Raw genomic sequence first — 25215 nt, forward strand, 5'->3', positions numbered from 1 at the left:
AATATATTTCTTAGAAAAATGATTTGTTTCACTTAAATTAATATGATAAAATTTAGTATATATAAGATTAATTAAATTTAGTATATATATAAGGGTAATAATAGCTTTATTAACGTTGAAAAAAGTTTGTTCCCCATAAAATTAACATGAAATTAATTTTAATAATGATTCCAAAATTAAGATAAAACTTTATCTCTTGATTGGGATAATGAGAGATTGGTTTAAAAGTCAAACATAGGATGGCAATGATCCAATCAAAGACGAATGCTTAAACGCAGATGGGATAAGGTACTCTTTCTTTGTCGTAATTATCCTTAGCTATTGAAGGTTTTTATTTTATTTTTCATGGATTGTGAATTTAAAATAATAATTAATATATTTTTTAATATAATCACTTGCTATCAATTATCCGCATCGAGTGTTACAAATATATATTATGAGAATAATTATTTCACTATGAGAAATCATCAATAAAAATGTTCAAAGTTTTTTTGATACACTCTAAATCTAATTATTATCCTACCTAGAGGGATGGGGAAGAGAACTCCATGAGAAGAAAGGATAGCATTCCCGATAGATCTAGAACTCATGATAAAAATATATAGGGGAATAAAAATGAGGAAAAAGTTTGAATTTAGTTGTACTAAGGAGATTTAAACTATATCATTATATGTTGATTTAACTGCACTCTATATCCCTAAAATTTGAATTAAAGTCCGAAATTATTTAGAATTTTAAATTGATACCAAAACTTCAAGCTGTTTAAATTGAGTTCTTTAAGTCTTTTGGTCAATTATTGATCTATTAATTTTAACATTGATAGCTTGAAAAATTTTATAGAAGTGTTTTTAGCCCAAAATTACGTTTGAAACACAAATATTTCCAAACAACTTTTTCAGTTAAAAATTCACGTTTAGAACATGATTATTGATTCAAACCTAAAATAAAAAATGATGCTTTTACCTTAAAAAAGCTTATTTGGAGAAACATTTCCAAACGAAATTAAGTGTTAATTCAATAATCATCAAATATATATATATACCGATAAAATTATAAATATACGTTTATCTTATATATAATCTAAATATGGCGTTTTATGGTTAAAAGTATAGATAATCTAGTTTAATATCTAGACGAGGATTAAAATTTTATTATAATTTAAAATTTAGAATTCATTTTAAGAATTTTTAATGGAATTAACCCTATACATATTTTTATTTTTCTCTGGTTCTTTTACCTACACTTTTTAGAAAGTTCAAAAGAAATTCAAATTGAACAAACAAATATCTTTAGTCCCAAAATTTAAATTTAAATTTACTTGCTTAAATTGGGTCCCCCAAAAATCGGTCAAAGCGACAGCGTTTCCTATTGCAGGCATTACAAGAATATCATCCGTCCACTTTAGACAACATTACAATCTTAACCGTACACGTGTACAATAAAGCAAGAATCCAATCGCTTTCGGACTTAATTAGCGCCAAATGGCAAATTCCACATCCTTCACTTTCCCAGAAAAAAACCCTCAACATATCGTAATCCAACGGCCTTTAATCACTCCCGACTCTTCTCCCAAATCTCATCCGTTAATCAAAGTAATTCAATATCACCTGTCCGATTCAGTCCATAACAAATCTAACCGTCCACTTTTCGTAAAATTTCAAATTTAATGATTTTGAGAGACAAAGAGGGACTGAAGCAAAGCGAAGGGACGGAAAAGCACAAAGCTCTAAGCTTGTGGCGGCTTAGCTTCCTCACTCTTTAAAATTTTCCTTTTGACTTTGATTTTTATTTAACGGAAATTTGAACGGTAAACTGGAAAGAAAATTCATAGCTCTGCAATTTTTTTTATTTATTTTGAACTTCAATTTAATTTACTGTTATTTGTTTCATAATTTGGTTTTTTTTCCTGGTATGAAGATTGAAAGATGGGGGAGGGAGAAACGGTCTCGGATTTCACACCGAAGAAATTGGCGAGGCAACTAGATTTCACGGCGGGCTGTCGCGCGTCTGGAAATGCAACGTTACCGGATCACCAGATGCATTTGCAGTCGCAGTCTCAACCGCAATGGCAATCACAAACAGCGTTGCCGACGATGCCACATCATCAACCGCAGGAACTGCAATTGCGGTTGAGTTTACAGCCGCAAACGGTGCAGTCGCAGCCGTTGCCGCAATTAAAACCTCAGTCACCGTCAACGCCACGAGTTCAGACACGGCGGCCTCCTCCTCCTCCTCCTCCTTCGCAGCCGGTTACCCTCATGCAACGAGTGCATCTTCCAGTTCAGAAACTACCGATGCAAGCATTTCAGTTGAGGTAGCTTTTTCATGACATCTTTAAGTTCGCTCTAGACTATAAATGTCCTTTTTTTGTTAGGAAAAATTATAACGTTTTTATACCTTTAAAATCTGTTTTTCTTGAAAATAAGCGTGTTTATGATTTAAATGAGGCTTCGGTTGATCCTAAAGCAGATTCATTCCTTCTTCGTGGATTTTTTTCCTTCTAATTTTAGAATCTATTTTGTATGAGATCAGTGTGATCTGTTTGGCTTTTTGGTCTTTTCTGTTTAAAGAGACATTTCTGGTCATTTTTGGCTTTGTAGACAGTAGAGTAGTGAGAATATTGTGTACAACTAGAAATATGATTGTTGCATAATGTTGTTTTTAACTCTTTGTTTATATATGTTTGTCCAGCAAGCAAGAGTCCCCAAGGTCCAGTCCACGAGCACATGCTGAAGCAAAAGATGGAACTCCAAAGAAACAGAAGCAGTGTAATTGCAAGAATTTTCGGTGCTTGAAGTTGTAAGTTCATTAACATTTATTTAAATTCTATGTCACCTTTAGAGTTAGGTGTTTGATCTATAAGCAATACATATCAAAGTGCTACATACTATTATGATATTGATCTTTTGTGGAGACTAAGCAAATTTCTTAACAGTTTCACTTTTAGGAAACATTGTCAGCATAATAGTGGCTTGTCAAATTGCAGTCGACATTGCTTACTATATTTTCTCCTGTTCTAAGTGTATATTTGAAGCTTTCTTTGAGGAAATTTTTTTTAGTCACATCAATAATATTCCTCTTGCTAGTGGGAATATGAAACAAATTTTGATAGATTACAATTAACCAACACCAGTTTGGTTTATACGGTTTATAGTTTACCATGTATTTAGGATCTATTATCAATTGTATTTTCTTATTTAAATTGGAGCAGTATTTGCAAGTACGTTTGAACTTGTTGCTTCATGGTTGTGGTCTATCATTTTTTTCTTACATTTATTTATTGGGTACTATTTAGCTTTTTGTTTTTTGTTATTATTAGGTACTGTGAGTGCTTTGCTTCTGGAATTTATTGTAATGGTTGCAATTGCATAAATTGCCATAACAATGTGGAGAATGAGGCAGCAAGGCAAGAAGCAGTTGGAGCAACCTTAGAACGCAACCCAAATGCGTTTAGACCGAAGATTGCCGGCAGTCCCCACAGACCTCAGGATAAAAGGGTATGTTATCATGATCTTTAAGCTGTTTCGTTATGAGTGGTACCAAGTGATAGTGATGTTATTTCCCCCCTTCAATTTCCTTCTTTATGGTTTAAATTGAAGAATAATAATAACCTGAGTATATTTCAACTATTCTTTTGGCTTTTTTCTTTAAACTTGAAAATTGTTTCATTGATCCAATCAAAGTATTTATTTATATAGAAAAATGGAAATTTGAATTTTTTGAGTTTTAAAAGTTTCTTATTGTCTTGAAACATATCTAGGATGATGCACATGATGTGCAAATGGTTGGAAAGCACAATAAAGGATGTCACTGCAAGAAATCCGGTTGTCTCAAGAAGTATTGTGAGTGCTTCCAAGCAAATATTTTGTGCTCTGAAATTTGCAAGTGTGTGGACTGAAAGAACTTCGATGGAAGTGAAGAAAGAAGAGCTTTTGTTCATGGTGGTCATAACTCAATAGCTTACGTACAGCAGGCTGCAAATGCAGCCATTAGTGGCGCTGTTGGTTCTTCTGGCTTTGGGATTCCTTTGGCATCCAAGAAGAGAAAAAGTGAAGAGTTCATATTTTATATACCATTGAAAGATCAATCAGTTCAAAACATTGTTCAACAGAAACAGGTAATTCCTTGAATTGTGATTATATGCACAATTCATCTTGGTTGATCAAGAACACTGATAGGATTTGTGCAATCTTCAAAGAAAAATGATTCTTTTTAAGCCTTTTTCTGTTATGTGACCGTCTTATAGGCACCATTACTATCAGGCGCCACAGATTTTGTATTAGTTATGGTATCTAAATGAGAACTAATTTCATGCATGGACTTTTTGGCTCTCTCGTCAGGAATAATATATTTTGTTTGGTATATTCACAAATTGACACAAAGGATGGTTTTTTTTTGTGAATGAATAGAGAAGGCACTTAATTTTGTCTCAACTGCTTTAAGATTTTAATTATTACACAATGCAACCAAAATTTGGCTTGCTGTTTACTCTCTTCTTTCAAGGGAATCTGGATACTAATATCTCTTGAATTCCAACAAGGAAAATCATCTAAGAGATTTCTTGGCCACATCTTCTCCATTATCTGCTCCTGCCTTTGGCACTGCTAATACAGCGTCATTGGGATCTTCAAAATTCACATACAGGTAGGAAGCATGTTTATTTTAATTCTGCTTTTAATTAACAGTAACGTCCATTTTTGTTTCATTCCCCCTTTTACAAGCTAATTAGTGTCACTTTGCATTATTGAAGATCACCATTGGCAAACATCCTCCAACCACAGGATGTCAAGGAGCTGTGCTCTGTTTTTGTGTTATTTTCATCAGAAGCTGGAAAGGCACTTGCTGCAGGTACTAACTATCATTCATAAATCCTGAAGTTCTTGTTCTTTTCATTGCAGTATCGCTTTCAACTTTTTTGTTGATCGTATGGCTGAGATTGCCGCAGAGAAGGATATGTTGCATATACTATCAATCTATCATGAATTTCCAAATATTATCCTTGTCATAAAGTGTCTTTCTGCAATCCGCATCTTCTCAATACAGTTCCCCTTCTTAGCTTTGAATGACAGAAGCTTTTGTCATCTAGAAAATTAAAGGGAAACTGGTAAAATAGCTTGTTTTATATATTTACATTTTAGACGTTATGTTTGAAAATTACAACTGTGTGGATAATTTTAAGTTTATGATTCTGCCATTTGGACTATATAGGTGAAACCAATCAATTATTTGTCAGAAAAATAATGACTGCATTATGGTATTAACTGATAGACTGGTGTTGATCACATATAAAAGGTACGGAGTCAATAGGTCTAGTATGGATTTTTGAAAGTCATCATATTGACCAGAGCCCTCCTTCTGAAAAGAATTTGGAACTACTTTTATGTTGCTTAAATGGCATAAGGGGGGCATCATGTAGGAATATTGCAGAAAAAGTGAAACAATAAATAAGCTCAACCAAACAATGTCTTGATATTATATAGTTTGTGATCATAAATGGAAATGGTGAGAACAATAATATTTGAGAAGGCCACGCGATCCTTCGGTTACACTTTAAAATTATATGTATGACAAATTACTGAGGTCTGCAAAACTGGTAAAATACCTGATGGTTGATATATTCATTGTTATAGTCTTATAAAGACTCTTTATCTGTTGGCCGTTTTGCATTGAAAAATTGCTTCCTAAAGACTCCACGAGTGACATCTTATTTGTAATACCTGTTTCATACATTAAGCGAATGAAAAAAAGGGGATGGTTCTCACCAATTATATTGTTCTCTCCATGATCTGTGGATCTTGTAATCTAGATCTTTACCTAATTGCATGCTTGATTCACCTTGGGTTTATGCACAAATTCACAATTTTATACTTATTGTACTGTTGAAGTCTTGAAGATGGCATGTAGTAGTACTAATGTGAAACTTGCAATTTCCAAAGAAAAGTAGCAAAAAGGATCAACAAACAGAGGGAGACTCTATTGAAACTACTGTTTCATCTGGTCACTTGCATGAAATGAGTCAGAAAGGTAATGGTGTTCCAAGAGCTGCCACTGATGACCTTAAGAGAGAGAACCAGGGAGATGCAGATGGAAGTGGCAACTCTGGAGCAGATGAGAACGATGTGCAGAATGCAAGGCCTTTGTCTCCTGGAACACGTGCATTGATATGTGATGAAGAAGATACAATGTTTATGGAAGTGAAGTCACCTAATTTATTGACAAATCATTCTCGAAATGTCACTCAGAAATCATCTAATCGCCATGAGTGCACAGAGGTCTATGTGGAGCAGGAAAGGCTTGTTTTGACATTGTTTTGTGATTTTCTCAATAAGCTCATTACTTGTGGGAGCATAAAAGGTAAGCTAGTTGGTTTCACAATTCTATACTCCTAATTTTGATGATTTTATTAGGGGCAAAATCTGGTCAGTGTTCCCTCTCTCTCTCCAAAGAGTTAGGCTACTGCCTCCATTACAATTCGCACTCCATTATGGCTTTCTTTAGGGCTCTAAATTAACTGATTTATGTTGAAGGTTCTAGTTTTTGGGTGTTAAAAAATTTTGAATTGAAAGAAATAAAAGATTATTTCTCTGGTCTTTTCATCCCTTGAGATTTTTTTTTTGATTTTCCGACCTAGATTTTTTATTCTCATTGTAAATCTTACGTGTTAGTTTTTCAATTAACGTTCTTAAATGCTGATTTGACCTAATAAGTTTCACAGAGACAATGTGGTCTCCGTCAGCCAGAAGTGAAAAAGAAGTAAACAAAGAACCCATGGAAAATGTTGCTGTGAAATCCGGGAATGCAGCAGCTAAGGAGCCTTATCGTAACGGAATTGTAAAGTCTCCAATCCCAGCACCTGGAGAAACTGTTCACACTCTCCCTGCAGTATCTTCTGCTTTGAATACAGATCAGCCTTTAAAGCACAATTTGCCCAACCGAGACACGAAAATGTAGAGATTCGAAGCTTGAATTAGCGAGTAAGATAGTTCTCATTATCATCCGGCATTCTTTCTGCGTGTTTCATTATACCCCTGCTTTTGATTCTTGGATCCTTTATTAGGTTCAAACTCCAATAGTGTTAGAGTTAACCATGATAGCTAAACACGTTAGCCCCTTACCATCTTATGACATTAGGAACAGATAAAGTGAATGCTTTGGATTATTTTTGGGGCTGTCTTGTTAGTACGTACAGGTTGATGAAATTTCAGTTAAAACCCTTAAGCTGTATATTTCTCAATAATATCAGTTTATAGGAGACTCCATGCATCCGATCCCGACAAGATTGATCAAGCGTTTACCGTTTTTACTGTTATAATTCGACTTTTCATAACAGTATGTATACGATGGAGTCAGTATCTTGTCTGTGTTTTGGTGGAGTTTCCTAGCAACATCCCAGAACTGGTAAATTAACAAAGATGGAGTTCCCTTGCTCTCTCGTCCCTCTTTATATCACCATTAAGCTGTATATTTCTCGATAATATCAGTTCTATCGGAGGCACCGTGCATCCAATCCCGTCACGATTGATCGAGTGTTCACCGTTTCTGTTATAATTCAATTGTTTCATAACAATATATATGCAATGGAGTAGGTATCTTGTGGGTGTTGGGTGGAGTTTCCTATCAACTTCCCAGAACTTGTACATCAACAAAAATGGAGTTCCCTTTGCACTTTCGTGCCTCTTTATATCATCATTGAATCAAACTATGCTTTCATTGTTATGATTATCATTACCCTTATGTTTCCCTTTCCTTTTACCTTAAAAAAAATAGTAATAGGCATGGGTCGAGTCAGATTGATTTTTTGGTCTGTATTACCTAAATATTCTTTCTCCATCCGTTATTTGCTTCGATTTGAGTTTAAAGAGATTTTATCTATTTAAAATTTGATCCGACCTTTGGACTTTGGAGTAAAATTTGCATCGAACCATCACAAATATATATATATATAAATTTTAAACATAAAATTTCGAAATTTTAAAATAAAAAGAAGTTAAAAATAAAATAATTACAATAGATAAAAATAAAAAGTCTCTTGAATTGATTTTTTTTCTTACCAGTGAATGAAACATATAACATTTATTTCGATTCAATTGCATTTTAAGGGGAAAAAATCAACAAATACCTAAACCTTATTTCATAGTATATTTAATAATATTTTTTGAGACACCCATGCAGTATATTTAATATTAAGTTAATGATATTAGGACCACTTATATTGATATAATAATATCGAGGATGATGTGTATGTTTAATCAATAGGAATTAAATTATTAAAATAATTATTTTCCCTCTTTTTAGGGTTTTTTAAATCTTTTGATTTTTATTTTAAATATTTAAATTATTGAGTCATTTTATTTAATAAGTCTTTGATTTTGTAATAAAATTTATGGAAACGTTTTTTCTAATTTTATATCAAATTTTTAAATATGAGATTTTATTTCGTTTTCTTATTTTGGTGTTTATTTAATTATATTATTAATTTATTTCTATTCTCATATTAATATTTTTATATCGATAATCACGATAAAATTCGGTGTACGTCCACGTGGAGGTTTGGGCGTTTGGCTAGCAGATAATGTCAATATTGATCACAGCACGTAATAGCTATATGGGTAGATTACACTTTTAGTATTTAAACTATTAGTTTTAGTACCTAAATTTTTAAAAAAAATTAAAAATCATAAGCTTTAATTTTGTTTCATTGTAGTACTCACTATTAGTTTTTGTTTTATTTTAGTACTCCGTTCAAAATTTAACATTAAATTTTGAATAAATTAAATGTTTAGGTACTAAAATAAATAAAAACTGGTAGTTTAAGTACTAACCGCGTCAAGTTTTTAATGACATGTATTAAAATAAAATGAAAAATAAATATTATGTATGATTTTGAAAAAATTAAAAGTTTAAATACTAAAATAGAATAAAACTTACTGATGTAGATACTAAATGGATAGTTTACCCTAGTTATATTGCAATTTGCTTACGTTGCGATTCTTGACCAACATGCAAACTTAAATACCCCATCATTTCAAAACCTCAAACAAACAACAATTTCCTTCTTTGTTTTGCTCCAAATCAATAATGGAAACCACCATCTCTTCTTCTTCTTCTTCTATTTTCTCAGCCATTTTCTTCTTCTTCTTCTTCTTCTGGCTGAGCCATGGAGCACTGGGAATCGAACACAGTACTGCTGTTAATTATGAAGCTGACAAGCTTCGGTCTCAGTTCCTTCATCTTCTTCGCACCAGACGAGCTCCTCAAGGTCGAACCTTAAACAACACTAAATTAATACTACAACGATATAATCTCTTTTACTTTATATATCAGTATGTTTGCAAAAACCCTTTTCTTTTTCTTAAAAGCTTAGTTCCTTTGACTGTGGAACCTGCAAAACGAGTGCAAAATCCTTTGTTTCAAGTTCCTCCACCAACCCTAAGAGAGGAGGTCATTTTGCTTTCTTTTCTCTTTCACAGAAATGGGTGTGTTATAAGCAGTCAGCTGAGAGCAATGGTTTGGTTTTCAGTGTATATTAGATAATATTTTCTTTGAAAAAGGTAGTGTAATTTTGTCCAAAGGCTGATATTAAAAATTTTAAGGGACGAGTTCACGAGGGGAAGTTGTATGTGCACACTGAGGTAATAGGGATTCTCTCTTACTAGCATTTTACACACACACATATGTATGTATATACATATGCATGCATGTACGTACGTACATATGTATGTATGTATGTATGTATATATGCATGCATGCATGTGAAGAAAGCTTAATTACTTTACGGCTATTGCTGAAAGGCTGGAGATCAAGGGAAGTTGCCTGTTAATCTTAAGCTTGAAAGGTAACAAATTGAAAAGAAAGCCTGCTGTTGTCTTTCTGCACAGTTCCGGCACGAACTAAGAGTCGGTGCGGCCATTGATCGAGGGAGCAGCTACACGTTCTCCTCTTCCTTATTAGCTCTTATTTTACCGAGTGTGTTCAATCATTTTTACTTCATTCTCCCCTTTGGTTTTTGTTTCAGCCATGTGCTTCGAGGGAATACATCGCCGTTGCTATCGACTCTCGGTACCCGGTGAACGTGCTCGCAATCTCACTACCTATCAAGATGTGCGTATTCTGTATCCAATCTTCCTGTAGTTTTGACATGGTTTTAATTAACTGATAATTTTGAAGCACATGCTCTAGTTTCATTCATGGATTAAAAGAGATACGATGCCGTTTATATTCGACACGGTAGTTCCTCTGAGTTTTCTTTTTCTTCTTGAACCATTTTACTTCCTCTAACTTAATCAGGATTGTCATGATTGAATTTCCAGTGTGTTCTGGTTTAATACAAGGTTTTCATTTTTCAGGTGTGGGATTTGATAAAGCTTGCAGATTATTTAACACAGAGAACGGATATAGACCCTACGAGAATCGGAATCACCGGTGTATCGCTCGGAGGTTAGTTAAACTCGATTGGAGATTATGTAACACGTGGTATATACAGTTCAAGTGAACATCATGAAAATGCAGGGATGCATGCACTGACAGATCCAGAAATTTAAAAATGGGGTCTAAAATTTTAATTTTATTTTCTTAAAAATAATAGGTTTGCAAATTTTTTTTTTCTTTTTTCCTTAACAAGTTAAATTTAACCATTTCTCCAAAATAATGGGATGCACTTGGCCCCTATGGGGCTCGGTGAATCCGCCACTGGATGCATGCTTGGTTTGCTGCCTTTGCTGATACCCGCTATGCTGTTGCTGCTCCAATCATTGGTCTTCAGGTAACAAAAGAATTCTAAATTCTTGAAAGCATAGAAGATCAAATGAAGAACAGAAACAGAGCTTTCATGTTATACATGTAGGGATTCCGATGGGCAATCGAGAACGATGAATGGCAGGCTCGTGTTGACAGTATAAAGCCTGTGTTCGAAGGTGATGTTCTTTGTATAACCGAATATAATGCTGTCATCTTGGACATTATTGTAGTTGAGTTAAATAGCTTGTGTTACTGAGTCTCTTTGATTATTTCGTTCAGTGGCAAGGACTGATCTAGGCAAGAGTGCAATTGGTAAAGAAGTTGTAGAGAAGGTCTGGGATAGGATTGCTCCCGGTGTAGCTTTCAAGTTCGATTCACCATACTCGATTGCAGCTATCGCACCACGCCCTCTGCTAATACTAAGCGGCACGACACTCTCTGAAACACTAAAAACTTGCCTCGGTTATGCATACATTGTTGAAAGAATTTATTTTTTCGGGTTTGTTGAGTATCAGGTACCAATGATCCAAGTTGCCCGCTTGGTGGTATAAAAACTCCGACAAAGAGGGCTCCTAAAGCTTATGCAAAGGCTCATGCTTCTTGTAAGAGTTTAAGGTATGGATGGATTATAGGTAGCAATTATTCTTTAAAGTACTTGCTTCAGTTCCTTTAATGGTTCTTAAGGATTGTTGTTCAAGATAAATTGGCCACGAAATGACACCATTAATGGTGAAAGAAGCAAGTCAGTGGATGGACAGGTTCCTCAAGCTAAAACAATTTCATTTTATTCGTACATAAGATAAGAGATTGCAAATATCGATATCCAAACGATAATACAACGATGTTTGAAAAGCACAAATGAAATCACCGATATTAATCGTGTCTTATGGTTTAAAGGCAGTTCATAACACCATAAGTTCACCCTTTTTTGGGCATGGCAGCAAGTCTGGTGTACATTCTTGCCATAGAATGGAATCCTCTGATATCACCCGACCTTAAAAGGTTGCCTGCCAACAAATAGGAAAGGTGTCTGTTATGGATAAAATCAAAAACAAAAGCAGCTCAAAGTACTATCGGATTTATTTTCGGTGTCAATATATCAGAGTTCAAAGAAATGGGGAGAGCAATGGAGCAGGAAAAAGAAAAGAAACCATGGAGAGATGGCACAGTAGACATCTTCATTTCTTATTTACATAACAGAAAGTACATAATTCGATATCAAAGATCTTTCTCGCATGATGATAATATACAAAACATCTACTTAAAAGGAGTAAAAAGGGGAACTTTTGTAATTAAGTTTGTGTTTAAGTTAATCTTTCTACCATTCCTCTAGCAGAAACACAATTGACATAAAATAGACCAACTTACCGGAATCACAATTAAGCGGGCTATCAGGTTCTGGGTGAGCCATCAAAGCTATTATAGCCCTACAAACAGACTGAAGTGTCCACGCAGGACTCCAAGCATTCTTCAATATATCAAGGCAAATCTCTCCCGTCTGTACGAGAGAGTAATAATAAATAAAGGCTAAATTCTCAATTGAGCAACCTGGAATCCAATACATATGATATACTGCAATAGGATTAAAGATCAAGTGCTACCATATTACACCACTCAATCATGATCCGGAGCATACAATTATAAGAAGATTGTAATGTTATTGATTTTAGAGTCGAGTTCTGACATATGATCCAATTTCTCCTTCCTAGCTTGGTGGTAACTAAGTGAAGTTCATAGCAGGAATATAAGGGCTTACATCAACTTGGATAAGAAAAGCTTGCTAAATGAAACTGGATTCTTTAGTAGTCCCATACAACCTTTTGGTATAAAGTGTTCTCACAAATTTCTTCAAACATTCTCTCCCGTCTAGATGAATTGACAGCCTCAAATGTTACATTGTGAAGTTAAAAAATATGAAACGTTCATAGAAACAGTATTGTATGGAAACTAATAGGTTCAATGGTGAGTAAATACTGCTTCTCCGTCGAGATCTTTGCTTTTTGGTGGTCATGGCAGCCTAACCAAAGTCACCAACTTTCATGGGATGGGAAATCATCAAATGTTAGTAAGAGATTAGGACACTATCTTAAGTATCGCGGCATCTTTCTTTCCTTCTATTTTATGATGTACGATTCAAGAAAGGCGTGAAAGGTAATGAAGCCAAGGAATTCATACCTTGAAATGCACATTTGGGTGAAATATTTTCGTCAAGAACCGCACTTGAGGAGGCTGCAAAGGGTACTGCTCAGGAACAGAAAAAGCAAGCTGGAACACTCCACCTTCATAAGGTGTCTCAGATGGTCCCTATATAACGAAAAAAAGTCATAAAATTCAAGACAGAAAAAAGGAACAAAAATGTCTATACCATGTTTTTTTTTACACTCTTCACTTTGAACCAACCTTGATAAGAGCATTCCACTTAAATATGTTAGAATCATCACAAACTAGTTGAATATCGGGGTCGGCCGTCTTCTCTCGCTGTACCTCTTTGTATTCCTTAAACAACCTTGCTCTTGATGCCTTCACAAAAATATTTCAACAACAACAATCAATGAAAGAATTGATTTTCACAACAAGCCACACTAAATTCTCAGGTAATCACCGGTTAATTGATCCGATATACACAAAAAATCCATAATTAAACCAAGAAGAAACTACGTAAATATGAGCCAACCTGCATTTTCGTTTCTTGCTGGAAATTCAAAGATGCTTCTTTTTATATCAGCGAGACAAAACGCTGCGAAATTGAAAAGAAAAAGTAAAATTGTTAACGATTTACACCCTAAATTAAGTGTGTACCATTAGCAAATTGCAAGCAGAGAAAATGATTAATTACCAATTGAGTTTTTACGGATAAGATATCGATTAATGAAATTAGTTCAAACGATAATTAAAGGAAAATTAAAGAGAGTTTATTAGAATCTAACCTGAAGAGTTCACCTGAGAAGAGAGAAAAGGATTCTTCTTTTGTCGCCTTTTTTATTTTGATGATGGTGACGGAGCTTTGATTATGTGTTCTGCGATCTACTTTATTTTGGGTTAATTGCATTAAAGATCCTAAACTATTAATTTAATTTTAAATTTATCTTTTTTTTTGTTACATTTTAAATTAATCTTTAAACAAATGGTTAATTCGCATGTTCTAGATAAGTTAGGTGTGGTAAATTTTTGACTCACTAGAACCTAATTAAAAAAAGTACCCTTTATCCGTATCGACTCAGGTTTAAAAGAGTTCTACTCGATTTAAAATCAACTCGATTCAAAATCAACTCAATTTTTAAGTGGAAATTCATAACTAATTTAATTCGATTTAATCAGTCGAAACTCATCGAATGAAATTAAATATCCATCCCTATCTATTCTATTATGTTTGTACCCATTAAATATATAACATGTTAATCATTGTCATTCGGATGTATAACGTGGAAGTATTATGTAAATGGAAATTATACATAAACAAAAACATATATAAAGTATATAAATGATCATTATATCATGTTAAAATAATCTTTTTAATTATTAAAATTTTAAAAATTATAAAATAATCATTAAACGTATGAAATTATTATAAAATAATAGCAACAAATCTTTATATACATCGTGGTCAAAGGACAATAAGTTTTTAGGTAAATTATGCATTTAATACATTAATTATTAGTTTAAGTTTGTTTTAGTACTTAAATTTTCAATTCTTTCAAAAACATACCTAAAGTTTAGTTTTTGTTTCATTTTAGTACCACTGTTAAAAAATTAGCATTTAACTTTGAAAAAAATTAAAAGTTTAAGTACTAAAAAGAACCAAAATTGATAGTTTATGTATTAAATGCGTTAAGTTTTTAACAGTTGGGTATTAAAATGAAACAAAAACTAAATATTTACCACGATTTTGAAAGGCTTAATACAAAAATAAGTGTTTAAACTTTACCTCAAAAAATATGATTTGGTGTCTAATGTTTTCTCAGTTATACTTTTAGGTGTCTCATTATATATATATTTTTTATTTTTTAATAATAAAAATATTATTTTTAATAAAAAAAAACTTAATTTATTTAAAAAAAAATCAAAAATTTAATGAAATTAAAAAAAACTCAAAAAAACTAGAATCTTTCATTTCAACCTGTTACCAACAGTGGAACGCTAGAGGAGCGACGGTGAGGATGGGTTTTGAGCTAAACTACACAGTGATTCGAATAGTGGTGATGGCGTAGCTTATAAACGTCGGGATCAGTTGAAATCGACGAAAAACAGCGATGATAGCTTAAAATCTGACGAACCTTCAAACGCTATTCCATGTCAAACAGTGGCAGCTTACGGTGAAAGGTCAACGGAGGTTTGATTGGGAGTCGATGCGGGTGCTAACACCGGTGGCGGTGGCGGTGACGGTCACGACTGGCCGAACGACTACCATGGAAGGGGGAAAGGGGGAAGGGGGAGAAAAAGAAGAAGAAAGGGGGTGCTGCTGCGTACGCAGGGTGATTTGCTTTTTTTTTTTAAATAAAAAATATTTTTTTAATTTTTAAAAATTTTAAAATAAATTCTCAAAATCACTAGGCTCGACACATGTCACTAATAACAATTTCATAGTGTTTATTTTTTCCCTTAGATTGCCAGTGGAGCTGAGCTGCTTAATGTCAATGATGCCATTACACAGTGCAGTTGCTTCAGCTCGCCTCAGATCATTTCTTGCTATGGAATCTCAGAGTTGGGGTTTGATTCCTCAAGGTCTCTTTCTTATTGGAACACATTGAATGCATTTTTTTTAATTTGTTTTGAGATTGCCAGCACTCAAGATTATTGATACAGAAAATGGAGCGATTAACACTACAGTTTTGATCTCTGAATTCTTAGTTCATATAGTTGAGTAATGATTGTACGGAACAATTGCACCATGTGATTAGATTTATAGAAAAACTCAACTATTTAATGTAAGAATCGTTAGTGAATTGTTCAATTATGTGACGGGCTGTTTCATGGAATCCCTTCTCCTTATTGTTAGTTACCATTTGCATAGTTTATAGCATGCATTTGTAAGGCTCTCTGGCATTCACTGGTGAGGACATGCCTATTTTGGTGATAGTTTATTTTGTCAAGAAAGCCAGCATTGTGTATGCTTGATAAAGTACTGCCGTCTGCAGTGATGATAAATTAATTGAATAAGTTGGAAACGAAAAATATCTTGTTCATGTTGCTATTTCTTTCTGAATGTTTTGCATTCGAGCATACTTATTTACTCGGTTACTGGCATTTATCATTTGTTTCTAATTCTTGTTGTTTTCCGATGTTGAAGGTATATCTATGCCTTTATAATAGCACCTCTGGTCGGTGGCTGTTATTTTTCTTGCCAAATTGGAGTGTTGCTTGTTATGATATGATGAATGAGGAAGTGTTGATCAATGAGAAACCCGTCAGTCGTGAATTGGACCAAACATGTTTCGTTTCTCTGAAATTTGGTTTAATACAAAGATTATTGTCAAGTTTATGTTTCGATGATCCACTTCTGCAGTATGCATCGCTCGTGATTAGCATCAGTGATCTTTATTCTACGTCTTTAGATGGAAAGTTTGTGGTGTCGGGTTGATGGCAGTCTCGTTCTCATCTCTTTGGTCTCAGTTTTTCTGTTTTGATTACGATCCTAAACATTTAATACTCTCCTTACTCATCAATGATTTAACGTACTAAACTCGACAAATTCAATAATCTGTTCCTGGGGTTTCCAGGGGAGTTTAGTAACAGGCTATCATCCAAGCCCGGCTCATTGTGTATTAAAAACTTCAGGAAAATTTAAGGGGGGACAAAAAGGGCTAAGGGACATGAGAGGAATCAAATTAGCCACCTGGAATTATGTAAATGACAATCATGAAAGAAATTCAGGGTTTCACATGGTACCAGGTGTTCCAGGAGTACTGTTGTGGTTGTGAAGGTCTTTTCTGGTTGTGAAGATTTGCTGGGTAGAACATTAGAGGCACTTGAAACCTGGTATGGAGAGTTTATTAAGCCATTGTCATCTCTAATGGATAGCCCATTCATTTGCTGGTCAAGATACTGCTGCTGGCCATAACCAGATGGTGCTTCCATTTGTGGGTTTCCATACATTTGTTGTTCTTGTTGGTTGTAAGGAACCATGCCCATGTACTGAGGTTCTTGGCTTTGTTGGGGATGAAAACTAGCAAACTGGCTTCCCTGCATGGCCCGATTATTATTAGTTGCGGAGAAATGACCTGTTGTGATCGGCTGAGTGTACGTGCTTACCATTGGCTGGGGATACTTAGCACCTGGAATTAGGCTACAGTCTGCTGGTTGTGCCTCCCAGGGTGGTGGGGGTAGTGCTAGTACCGACACGGAAAAAGTAAGTTTCATTGATTTTTGTGTAGTAGCATATCAAGAATATAAACTATTCAGCCTGCCAAAGAGGTCTAGAACATAACTACATGAATTTGATAAGAGAAAACACCATAATGATGTATTTTCTGTCATGTAGGATCTATCTGTGCACGAAAAGCTTATTATAAACAGAAACAAACCATAGGCAGGTGAAGGGGACGGCTGCTGCTGATCCAGCTGACTATTCCAGGTAGGACCAATGATCCCATGAAAGTTCTGCTCCTGCTGCTGAAATTGAGGAGTCCAAGGATTGGTTTGTCCAGCCAAACCTTGTGTGTTAGAAGAATCATAGGAGTTGTTACCATCAGGGAACATATCATATGGAACAGTGGCTTTCTGCTGTGGTGCAGGACTTGTTTCTTGTGCTTCTCCAAAAGGAACCATGGCCGGCGAAATATCTGCATTTGATGAATCAAAGTCAATGCAACTAAGTAGGTCTATTTTGGGAGTCGCTGCTGCTGGAGCAGTATTACCTGGTTGAGAACTTGCATCCGCACCGGAGATGGATCTGCAAAGAAATCCGGTTTGTCAAAGCTTGAGATACCAGAACATCTGATCAAGAATCACAGATAACCCATAAATTAACTAGTAATCACTATATATCTAAAATAGTTCAACGGGATCTTCGTCATAATCAAGCCCCTGCAGTAAGGCAACGTTGTTCAGAAAACCGAGTGACTAAGTTCTATCAAGGCTTCAAAAAACTTGTAAACACATTTTAATCAACGATTCCCAGCATATTGTAAATGGAGATCAAACAAGTGTAATTACCTCTCATTATACTGGTTGCTGATATCACCAGTATCAACTAGATGACCACCGGCATTCCCAGTCTCTTGCAGGCTTAGGTTTATTATTGTCTGGTTGATAAGAACTTCCTGAAGCTATTGCTTGATGCTTGGCTAGTAAGTGCTGCAAATCTTCATTCAAGTCTAAACCTTGGCGTAGAAGTGATTCATCCCTAGAAGAGAGAGAATTAAAGGTGATATATGTTTTAAATGTAAAAGTATTTCACGCAACTCCTCCTACAGTTTCCTAGAGGTTAGAAAATGACTACCAATGCAACTCATACGCTATGCATGCTAGAATAGATCATAAACGACGATGAAAAAGCACGTAAACTGACATTGCAAGGAAAGCAATGAAAGAAGAGCCTATGGAGCAGTCATTTTGGACAAAAGCAAGCGTAGCATTCCTAGCAACCCAATCTGCAGCTTTGTTAACTTCCCTTCAGACATAAGAAAGGGATGCATGTGAAAAACAGTTCAAAGAGGACAAATTGTCATGTTCGATAGCTGAATTGCTCCAGCATTCGATCAAATTGAGGTTAAAGCGAGCGATCGCGTTATGACAACAGGACTAAAAAATGACATACGGCCAGGCACTTTATCAAGTAACACAGGCACAATCAACTGAAGCACCAGGTAAAAGCAAAACTAACGGAATGCATCAAGACACCATACAGAAAAGAATGTCAGCATCATGAAAACAGATGACAACATCAAGTAATCGACGTGTAAAAATGGTACTATGGACGCTATGAAGTTTTGTAAAAGAAAAGAACATCCTTACGAAGTCGAATTAACGAGGTGAAGAACTCTCTGTTTGTAGGTGCGGCACTGCTCCACCAAGTCAACAATGTCATCCTGCTTAACACCCTGAAGTTGTAGAAGAAAGGTCACTGAATATGTTTTGTTCATTACAACACAGAAACGTCTAAGCAAGCAAGCAAAATATCTTTCCTTTCTCTAGATTTTCAAATTGCAAACACATACCTCCTTGTTGTTAGGATCTAATGCGTTTAACATATCTGCAAGGTCATTAATAATTCTCCGCACATTCTCAATTTCTGTCGAACTAAAAAATGAAACTCCAATTAAAACACAAAAACATCATTCAGTCAGTGAAGTTTTAAAAGAAGAAACAACACATATGCAGCACATAGATACCGTGCTTTTACCAATGTTGTTCGGACTATTTGTTTTCTTTAATCTATCTATGTGCAGCACATGGATACGAGGATATGACCTCCTAATATCCAATCATATCTACGTGCGATATGTACGGTATCCAACACTCGCACCTGAGTCCAATTAGCATAGGTTTTTACGACTCAAACAACTGAGATGCAACAAAAATACCTCAGGGTTGGAAACTCGGGCTCTCCTGAAGGGTCATCCACCTCTTGCTTATCCCAGCAGCCCATATTTTGGTGATTTTTAGGTTGAGTTTGAGACCTCTCATTTCTCTGGGGGAATACAGCCCCAGCTCGCTGAAATGACAAACCAGTTTGGCTCGAGTAAAATTGAAGGGAAAAAGTCATACCATGTAGAACTACTGCTTGCATAACAGCCATGTTTTGAATGTATGAGGAGTCATAAGTAAAAGGTCAAATTCTATAGTAGGTCCTCCTACTATGCATTTTTGCAATGTTTATTTTCAAACCTAAAATCAACCTATTTTTCATTAATTCAGTCAATTTATTTGACGTGGCTTATTAAAAAAAAAGAATTGGATGATGTCACATACGTTTTAACAATTTTGTAATGTTGGACAAGTATTATACATTTTCTATTTTTTCATTGTTTAAATATGCAAAAAATTGTCCAACAATATATATCAAAATGTATATGCCACATCATTATATCATTATATGTTTAAAAAGAATAAACTACATCGAATTATTTAGTGAAATTGCAGAAAAAAGCAAGTCTCGATATTGAAATTAGACATCACAAAAAGTAGAGGACTAGAAATGATGAAATTATAGTAAATGGACTAAATTATCCAAAAACACGTAATACATGGACTTTTTTTTTTTTTATAGAATTCGGCGTAAAGCCAACATACCAACAACTCTTGGTATGCAATAAAATAGTGTGGATAGACTGCCCTTGCCCCTCCAAAATCTTCTTGCCAAGTATCAACCAGAAGCAGTATCTTCTCTTTGACCCCACAATCACTCTACAATAGACCGGCAAAGAACTTAGAAGAAGCTTTAATATAAGAATAAAAACACATGCAAAAAAAAAAAGAGAGAGTTAAAACATGACAGTCCTACCCTTTTCTTGTATATTTTAACCATCTCAGGAAGAACGTTTCTGTCTGCAACATGCACATGGACAATGTCCCCACAGTTCTTTAACATACACTCTAGCAGCTACAACAACATAGGTCAAAATCTAAACAAGCTCAGTTTCCTTGTAAGAACAAGGTGTGAAAAAGTAGAAAAGAAGTGAAAATTGCAGTGCAAATTAATTCTCAGGAGCTTACCGTTAGTGCAAGGATTTGGACTTTGGGATGTTTACTTTTTATCTTCTTCTTTATGCCTTTCACGACGTCTTTCACCTGCCTGATAAATAATTTAAGGTTAAGATATAACATTCGAATAATTATAACCAAAATCAGAATAAATGCGCACATTACGCTTTCGTAGGCATAGATATTGTATCGTAATCATTTCAGACTATTAGAAATTTACGATACCAATGCCATATCTCTTAAATCTACAATGAGCAGCAGATTAAGTTGAATATTGAACAATGAAAAAAACATAGAAATTGTGCTATCCTCGTAAGCTTCACGAACCAAATCTCCCTTCCAAATTACCCGCGAAAAAAGATAATTTGATAATTAATCTTTCCTACATCTACAATTAGTAGCAGATTCGTTCGTTATAATCAAATGGAATTCTGAAAATGAGGGAGGGATAGGGATCAAGCGCGACCCATACGTAGGTTATGGTTAAGTATTTGCAGATCTCGGTGTTCTTCGTCCAATCTGGCCCCGTCAGTGCATCGCTCGTAGCTCTTTCCACCAATAATTCACCATCTTCGCTCACAAAAATAAACAATTCGTCCACTCAATAAAAACTTAAAATGCGATTCCGGTCACCGTCCGGCGAAATTGAGGAATATTCCGGTCCTACGAATCGTCTCTAAATGCAAATCAAATTGTTATTTTTTCGTCGTCTTCTTATTTTTTGGAAGATAAATCTCAAAATAATTATCCCTCTTTTCCCTTTTTTTCCTCCAATCATTTGGGAATGTTTGTAAGAAAAATAGGACGACTCAACCAAAACCCACCACGTGGTGTTAAATGCTGCATACACGTGGCACATCCACCTGATAGCGATGCCTTTGACCACTGCATGTATGAATCGAGCTGTGGTTCGTGCGCGACTCCGAAGGTCTAATTCAGATTTTAGTTCCTCTATTATTCTCAAACTTATGATTTAATTCCTCTATTTTATAATGTTAATAATAAATCCAAATTGATAAAATTATTAGTAGATGAAGTGCACATTTTCGATTTAGACTTACCAATAACATTATTTACAAGTTATTCGAGATCAACTTAAAAAAATTAAATTTGATATGGTAATAATCGAGCCGAGCTCTAGCTTATGTTATAATCCGAGCAAAATTTTAAATATCTATATTATTAAATTTCATATATGCTCCTTTTCTTACCTGATAAAGACATTTAATTTGAATTTAAACACACACTTAAGTGAGGTTAAGTAATTGAATTTGAACGCAAGCTTAATCGAACTTTTCATTAATTCAAACCTTGTTATATATAGCAAGATAATGAATGAAGCTTTGCCTCAATAAGGAACAGGTACTCGGACCGATGAAGGACCGGATTTCATGTCCTCTAGGATAAAATTCAAGAGAGTTTTTGATATTGGACCTTCCTTGCCTGCAAAGAAACACATAAAGCGGGGAATTGTCAATGCTACATGAGGAAAGTATTGATGAACCCTAAATGATAAAAGAGATTCTGAAAGTGTGACTTCGAAGAGGTGTTCTGGGATCGAACTATTCCGATGCAGTTCGAGTAAGGACACGCTACGTTTTCGGACAAAGCACTTAATCAATCGAGATTCAAGGATAAAATGAAATAAATGAATTGGAATGCAGGCGGATTTGAATCATTGAATGCTAGAAACTAGTTGCCAAATATTGCAATTATGTCAAAAACGAAACTTACCGTCGCCAATGACTTGTCCATCCCACTGTATCACGGGACGAACGAGGATTCCACTGCCGATTAGCATCATTTCATCTGCGCTCTTCCCTTCATCTACGCTCACGTTATCGACTCTTATTCGATGGAGCGTCCCCTGTCTCACCAGTTCCTCCGCTAGAGTCAGAACTCTCTTTGCCGTGCAACCACTCAAAATTTTGTTGAATCTGGGCATTAGAAGCTCCTTTTTCTTTGTAACAAATGCCACATTCATGTTCGGTCCTTCGGCAATGAATCCATCAGTATCCAACCAAATTGCTGCAAATGCGCCTTGTTCTTCAGCTTCCATCTTTGAAAGCACATTCGGAAGGTAATTCACACTCTTCACGGTGGCAAACTGAGGAGGCTTTATGGGGATCGACGAAGTAACTACTTTGATGCCTCTCGAATCGAACGGAGATTTATCTTCGATTACAACTGCATAAAGAGCCGGTTGGTGACAACCAGACGGTGATAGTTGAAAGTCACCAGGTCCAGCCGAAATCCAGTATCTCAATGATCCATTCATGCACCTAGATGCACTTACAGTTTGTATAAGAATGCTTCTAATAGTCTCGCGACCGATGGGAAGAGCAATTTTCGACATCGTCGCTGACCTTAAGATTCGATCAACATGCTGGTCTAATTCATAGAGGTGTCTGGCATGTAGAAAACACATAATAGAGGTTAATAAAGAAGATTCTAAATTAGATTCTAAATTAGGGGGGGGGGGGAAGAAGATCTGTTCTGCTGAAAGATGAACTAACCCATTCATTATTGCAGCAGTATCAAAGACACCATGCCCCCTGTGAACCATATGATCATCCATAGGGATCACCATGGCTGCTTCATCGGTTACTATTCCACCAAATATGCTAGAGTACATAGCCAGGAACTGCTGCTTCCCTCTGTTGTTCTCTCTGTTCTGTTTTAGCCTCTCAATAGCCTTAAAACAAGTGAAAGAAGAAGACATCACAGATAGGTGAAATCAAAGATATCACGTAAGAAAAAAGAAAGAAGAAAACAAACCTCTAGACAAGACAGTAAAGGAATGTCTGTTAATTTCATTGACTCAGTTTGATTAGAACTTCGAACGATTCTCAAATATCCGGGTGACCCTTTTTTCATGAGTGAATGATTTCTTGGAACAAGACATAAATCATACAATTGATCGGCGTATCTTGCCGGAAAATTGGACTTGTATTTTGGGTAAGTAGCTGATAGAGAAGCCATGGAAGCTTTTGTTGAGTGAAGAAATGAAAAGCGATGATTCTTTTAGTAGGCTATGGAAATGGTTGACTAAATAGTAGGAGAGGATTGGATTCCATCGCCAAAAGAGTACGACGGCGAGATCTGACAAAACTCCGCCGGCTGATGTTGATAGGAAGAGATGACTTTCAGCATTTATAAACTTATTTAGCGCCTGGGCCACAACAACCAACCACGATTCATGGACTACCTACTACAATGACGTATTGACGTGTCCTTTATGGTAATTTCCGTAAAAATCATTTATAAATAATTACATACACTATATTTTATAATCTAAATATTATGTGTTTAGATGTTAAAATCAATAAAATTTACTGTAAAATATATAAATGATATTTAATAATAGAGTGTTGTTTTATTGATTTTATTGTTATTAAAAGTTATAAAATGGTCACTTGACATACTACATATATATAAACTCGTCATTTTCTATTAAAAATTGACGACAATCTAAATTAGACGTTCACATGTTGATTGGGATATGAAAATCTGATCTAAAACTTCTATCCTATCACAATCAGTATGTTAACATCCAGTTCAAACAACCGTTAATTTTTTAACTGAAAAGAACGAGTTTGGAACATATAAATAATTGGATGACTATTTTGTTGCTTTTAATAATAGATAAACTCGACAAAATAACATCTTATAATCAAAAGATTATTTTATAATTTTTAATAATCAGTGACTCAATAAAACAATACTACCCTAAAATCTATCACAAATGAACATTTCAATTATAAATCGGGATGATAATAAATTAGATTAGGTCAATTTTTTTATCTATTTGAGTTAGATTTAAAAGTTAAATTTCTTATATGATATTTGATTGAATTCAAGTTTTTTTAAAAATTTATTAGACTTAAATTTTAAGATAAAATCTCAATATGAATATAATTTTTTTTTATTTTATAAAATAAAAAGATAATATATGTAAAGAGAATTTACAATATTATGCTTGAGTTGAAATCTAATCTCATCCCTCGTTAACTCAATATAATTCAAATTTATTTATTTTATAAAAAATATAACTATATAACATTAAATCAAATTTTATTCCATCCTAATCGAATTAAATTACCATCCAATTATTATTGGCGTTTTTCCCGAAAAATCACTTTTTCCATTTAATATTTCGATCAGGCATCGTTCAGACTATATTTTCCGATCTAATACCCTTTGCAGAAAGGCGCCCCCTGCAGCGCTTAACGTTGATTTGGCGTCACGTGGGGTAAGACGCATCTTATACTGACATAGGATACACATGTGTATAGCGCGACCCTTGGGGTGCGCCTTAGGCCACATAAGGTATAGCGCGGGACAGGGGCCACGCCTTACCTGTGAATCTGCCACGCGTCAGTAAGGCGCGCCCCCTGCGGCGCACCTTAGGTTTAATTACCCACCTACCCCGACGTTTCACACGCCAATCCCTCCCTATAAATACCTCATCCTCAATCACTTTCATCATACTAAATTCTCTCAATTTCTCTCAACTTCTCTCAAATACTCTTATATTCTCTGTTTAAGGTATATTTTATTATATTTTTAATATTTTGTATTTAATTTATTTAAGTATTTAATTTATTTAATATTTTACATAAATAATTTTTTTGCAAATATATAATGGAAGACGGTCTACTTCGTTTGGATGAAAATCATATATCTCGACACTTTGTTGATACATTAACATTTTAATTTAATTTAAATTATTAGTAATAATTTGTTGATTTATTTAATGCATGACTATTAGATTAAAAATTAATTTTTGTAACTATTTAATTTTAGGAGAATGACCGTGTATTAGGTCCTTTTATT

General features: G+C 34.8%; 2 protein-coding genes and 2 pseudogenes across 2 annotated transcripts; 1 reads left to right on the top strand and 3 right to left on the bottom strand.

Annotated features, from left to right (window-relative positions):
* Nucleotides 1-1705: 1705 nt before the first annotated feature.
* LOC120183644 lies at nucleotides 1706-7156 on the top strand (annotated as a pseudogene).
* Nucleotides 7157-11566: 4410 nt separating this feature from the next.
* LOC120183587 (protein PEROXIN-4-like) lies at nucleotides 11567-13710 on the bottom strand. Its single transcript, XM_039188260.1, has 6 exons — nucleotides 13665-13710; nucleotides 13412-13474; nucleotides 13138-13257; nucleotides 12913-13041; nucleotides 12106-12235; nucleotides 11567-11744 (listed from the first exon to the last, which is right to left on the bottom strand). The coding sequence occupies exons 2-6, from the start codon at nucleotides 13415-13417 to the stop codon at nucleotides 11656-11658; spliced, it is 474 nt and encodes a 157-aa protein (XP_039044191.1). The 5' UTR covers nucleotides 13418-13474; nucleotides 13665-13710; the 3' UTR covers nucleotides 11567-11655.
* Nucleotides 13711-16489: 2779 nt separating this feature from the next.
* LOC120183581 lies at nucleotides 16490-21270 on the bottom strand (annotated as a pseudogene).
* A 410-nt stretch (nucleotides 21271-21680) lies between these two features.
* Nucleotides 21681-23497, bottom strand: LOC120183631 (D-amino-acid transaminase, chloroplastic-like). Its single transcript, XM_039188303.1, has 4 exons — nucleotides 23158-23497; nucleotides 22896-23074; nucleotides 22114-22787; nucleotides 21681-21822 (listed from the first exon to the last, which is right to left on the bottom strand). The coding sequence occupies exons 1-4, from the start codon at nucleotides 23359-23361 to the stop codon at nucleotides 21728-21730; spliced, it is 1152 nt and encodes a 383-aa protein (XP_039044234.1). The 5' UTR covers nucleotides 23362-23497; the 3' UTR covers nucleotides 21681-21727.
* Nucleotides 23498-25215: the final 1718 nt, after the last annotated feature.

This window comes from Hibiscus syriacus, unplaced genomic scaffold, assembly GCF_006381635.1.
Source record: "Hibiscus syriacus cultivar Baekdansim isolate YM2019G1 unplaced genomic scaffold, ASM638163v2 tig00112800_pilon, whole genome shotgun sequence".
In the NCBI taxonomy this organism is placed as follows: Eukaryota; Viridiplantae; Streptophyta; class Magnoliopsida; order Malvales; family Malvaceae; genus Hibiscus; species Hibiscus syriacus.